Here is a 4,404-nt window from a genome sequence, read left to right as displayed (position 1 = left end):
CGCTGTTAGCAATATTCCAGCAATATCACGGCGGGGGGCACCAGAAATTGACTTCACACATTGTACCCATGTGGGCAATCGAACCCGGGTCTTCGACGTAACGAGCGAACGCTTTAACCACTAGGCTACCCCACCACCGCAGACTTGGGTTCGATGCCGTGATGTTGCTAGAATAATGCAACAAGCGGAGTAAACCTTACTCATTGTTACGACATGCATGGGTTGCTTAAGGCGAATTACACCTGGAACTTCACGGTTCCGAAAGCTGTGTAGAATCGCATTAATTCAATCTATACTCCACATTGAATACTTCATAATGCATTCACAAACCAGGCAGAATCAATTTACATTTTCGACTATATCATGAACAAAACGTTTGAAAGTTCAAAAGAAGGCAAATGACGGATTAATTTCACCTTATATTTTTTTGAGAGTGTGATAACATTACGTGTATTAAATCAATATCACAAAGGACTTTAATAAGAAAACAATGCAATTATTTGCAATCAATTACAATCAACCTCCAAGCAAATCTTTGATGAGAAAACCAATCATCTGAAAATTAGACGGATGTCATTAAGAGTGATTGAGAAGTTTGTAAGAAATAGATTTAAAACAAGAGTGAAACGATACCAAACTTCCGCAGCTGGTACATAAGAAGACTTTAATCTATATTTCTTATGAAAGAATGAGGTCAGGAAAAAGTCTCCTTTAAGCCTTGTATAACAGATCCTCAAAGATGGACGTAGGAGACACATGTGTGTTATTATATCCGTCACTGTGTCAAGAAGTTGACGCCAGGAAATTCCTGAAACATTTTCAACATGTGGTCACTTGTCACCAGACCCACTCCATGTGAAGACTTACTAGTAGTATATTTCCGGAGCATGCCTATGGTGAAAAGTTCAATGCCATCTTGACTGCCACTAGTTTGATAATCATGCACTCGAAGTCGAACAACCTTGACCTATTTGTTCGACTGACAAAGGACGGCTACAGGGTGTTATGAAACAGACTGAAGCAGTAATAATGATGATATATGCATGAAGGTTGATTGATTTAATTAGACGAATTGATAGTATTGTGGATATCGATTTTGTCCAGCGTGTTAAAGGAAGGTGGATTCAGAGAGGATATACAGACATACTTGTTAACAAACTGACGTGTATCACACATCATACAACTGATGTTTAGCAAGCATGAGTGACTGAAATTTACGTCACATCTTCAGTATCTGAGCCATATATTGTATTGACAAGGTAATTCGTTTATATTTTTTCTAAAACCTTGGAAAGAACAAGTTTCACGTCTGTATTTTCTTTAGAGATAAGTTCTTTCTGATAAAATAATACAGTTTGCCTTATGTTTAGAGATGTTATACCCATCTTCTGAAGAGTATTTAAGGAATGCATTTGAAAATATTTAAAGGTACCTTGCAATAGCATGCAATCTATTTCAGACAGAAATAAGTAATTATCCAAAGGATCAATTAATTTAATCATTTAAAAGCATCAGAAAAAACAATCAATTCCAACACAATCGGGGTGACAACCATTTTTGGCATGAGTATATTACACACAAGACACTGACTTCTGGGATACCCGGTGATTTAATTCCCGCTTGAATTAACCCCCAAACCGAATTTCTCGAATATGAAATCCCAAGAAAGTGATTGGTTAGGTCTGTCACTTATCATATTGGCCTTTGACATTATACCATATACATGTGAAGTTCAATGGCTGAACTCAACACTTCAGTGGCTTTGTCTAATGTTAACTTTACCATACACATGACATTCCAAAGTTCATACTGAACTGTTTCAGGAAGATTAATAAGACGTTGATCATATGCAGAGTTTACCTTTTATCAAAAGAATAACAATTATATAGACAACGATTTATATTTATATGTTTTACAGTGGAAGTCGCGGTGTGCTGGCGATTAGGTGCCCGGATGGGACTCAACCCAACAAGAGTATTAGAATCTGTACTTTACCAAGAAAGTGTAATCCCAAATACAACGTATGTCACATGTTTTACGGAAATTCAAAGTAAACGCTTACATCATTCAGATGTTGTCATTCAATTCTGTACTGTATACTTTTCTAAAACCCACGCTATAGTCCTTTGGTCTGAAATGAGAATCATAAACATTGTTGTTATCCCGGCAACACAGCTTAATCTGGGCAAAACACAATATCACGTGTTACATACATGTACATATCATTCATAATTAGTTAAGATTCAGTATTTTTCATTGAAAGCATTTTAAATAGCAATTCAAAAGAAACGAATTGACCTTTGATGACACCAAGAATTTAGTATGTTTTGCTTCGAGGTCTTTTATCCACCTTCTTAAATACTACAATAGGATTACCAATAAAAACATGTAATATCTACATCAAGTAGGAACTCAACCAGCATCCACTGAAGAAGTAGACATGTGTAATGCCAATATAATGCTCATCTGAGAACCCTTGTAACCCTTTAGGACAGGACAAGAAACGCGGTTGTGTGGAGAGGGCCGCTAGTGTTATTATACTGTCTCAAGGAAGTCAGTATGTAGATCCGTGACTGAATGATAACTGAGTATGGCTTTCGTTGTCTGGTCAATATCTACCTAACGACAAAAGAAACGCAAACGTTGTGGGTTTTGCCATTTCCACGTTTTGTTTAGTTTTTGTATTATCATTAATTTTGATTTAAGCAGAACGCAGGAACGTTGTCTCGATGTCTGGTTTGACGTTTTGGGCACGTGCAGCACGTAATTATATAACACATACAAAACTGTGTGTATTTCGTCCCCTGTATTTCGTCCCCTGCCACTATGTCAAAACACCAAGCATTTCACACTCGATTTTGGCATAGGACAGAAAACAAGGTTCGGTTAACTGAACTCCAGAAATGTTACCACTGGAATACCACAGACCGGATCGACGTCAACTGGCATCAAAGCATCAACATACGGGCAGCGTTCGGCTTCCTTCTGGGTGGCCGAGGCATCAACATACAGGCAGTATTCGGCTTCCTTCTGGGTGGCCGAGGCATCAACATACAGGCAGTATTCGGCTTCCTTCTGGGTGGCCGAGGCATCAACATACAGGCCGTGTTCGGCTTCCTTCTGGGCGGCCGAGGCATCAACATACAGGCCGTGTTCGGCTTCCTTCTGGGCGGCCGAGGCATCAACATACAGGCAGTATTCGGCTTCCTTCTGGGTGGCAGGCAGTATTCGGCTTCCTTCTGGGTGGCCGAGGCATCAACATACATAGCAGTATTCGGCTTCCTTCTGGGCGGCCGAGGCATCAACATGCAGGCCGTGTTCGGCTTCCTTCTGGATGGCCGAGGCATCAACATACAGGCAGTGTTCGGCTTCCTTCTGGGCGGCCGAGGCATCAACATGCAGGCAGTATTCGGCTTCCTTCTGGGCGGCCGAGGCATCAACATATGGGCAGTATTCGGCTTCCTTCTGGGCGGCCGAGGCATCAACATACGTGCCGTGTTCGGCTTCCTTCTGGGTGGCCGAGGCATCAACATATGGGCAGTGTTCGGCTTCCTTCTGGGCGGCCGAGGCATCAACATGCAGGCCGTGTTCGGCTTCCTTCTGGGCGGCCGAGGCATCAACATATGGGCAGTATTCGGCTTCCTTCTGGGCGGCCGAGGCATCAACATGCAGGCAGTATTCGGCTTCCTTCTGGGCGGCCGAGGCATCAACATATGGGCAGTATTCGGCTTCCTTCTGGGCGGCCGAGGCATCAACATACGGGCCGTGTTCGGCTTCCTTCTGGGCGGCCGAGGCATCAACATATGGGCAGTGTTCGGCTTCCTTCTGGGCGGCCGAGGCATCAACATGCAGGCCGTGTTCGGCTTCCTTCTGGGCGGCTGAGGCATCAACATGCAGGCAGTATTCGGCTTCCTTCTGGGCGGCTGAGGCATCAACATGGGCAGTATTCGGCTTCCTTCTGGGCGGCCGAGACATCAACATACGGGCCGTGTTCGGCTTCCTTCTGGGTGGCTGAGGCATCAGCATACGGGCCGTGTTCGGCTTCCCTTTGGTCCGCCGAGGCATCAACATACGGGCAGTGTTCGGCTTCCTTCTGGGCGGCCGAGGCATCAACATACAGGCAGTGTTCGGCTTCCCTTTGGTCCGCCGTGTGTTGTAAGGGTGTGTGTGTGTGTTGAAGCCCAAATCCGCCATTTTGATTTTATGACGTCACATAGGTGTGACCTTTGTGTGACCTAATCGACTGTTGAACCCTTAAGCCCCACCCTCCTTTGGGAGTCCCCTTTCCGGCCCAGGTGTGTGTGTGTGACGTTCAGGTTGACCTCATTTCACAGGGAGGCAATGTAACGAGCTGACCTTGGGATAAACAACTTTCCCAGAGGTATGTTTAGACTCGTGTGTGGG

General features: G+C 44.0%; 1 protein-coding gene across 1 annotated transcript; it reads right to left on the bottom strand.

Moving 5' to 3' along the window:
• Positions 1-2,886: 2,886 nt before the first annotated feature.
• On the bottom strand, positions 2,887-4,110 carry LOC124263183. The gene is made up of 2 exons (XM_046697756.1): positions 3,265-4,110; positions 2,887-3,165 (listed from the first exon to the last, which is right to left on the bottom strand). The coding sequence occupies exons 1-2, from the start codon at positions 4,108-4,110 to the stop codon at positions 2,887-2,889; spliced, it is 1,125 nt and encodes a 374-aa protein (XP_046553712.1).
• Positions 4,111-4,404: the final 294 nt, after the last annotated feature.

This window comes from Haliotis rubra, unplaced genomic scaffold (genome assembly GCF_003918875.1).
Source record: "Haliotis rubra isolate DU_JTF1 unplaced genomic scaffold, ASM391887v1 Scf87, whole genome shotgun sequence".
NCBI classification, from domain to species: Eukaryota; Metazoa; Mollusca; class Gastropoda; order Lepetellida; family Haliotidae; genus Haliotis; species Haliotis rubra.
The sequence above is the reverse complement of the archived record's forward strand: the minus strand, read 5'-3'. Positions and strand labels throughout refer to the sequence as shown.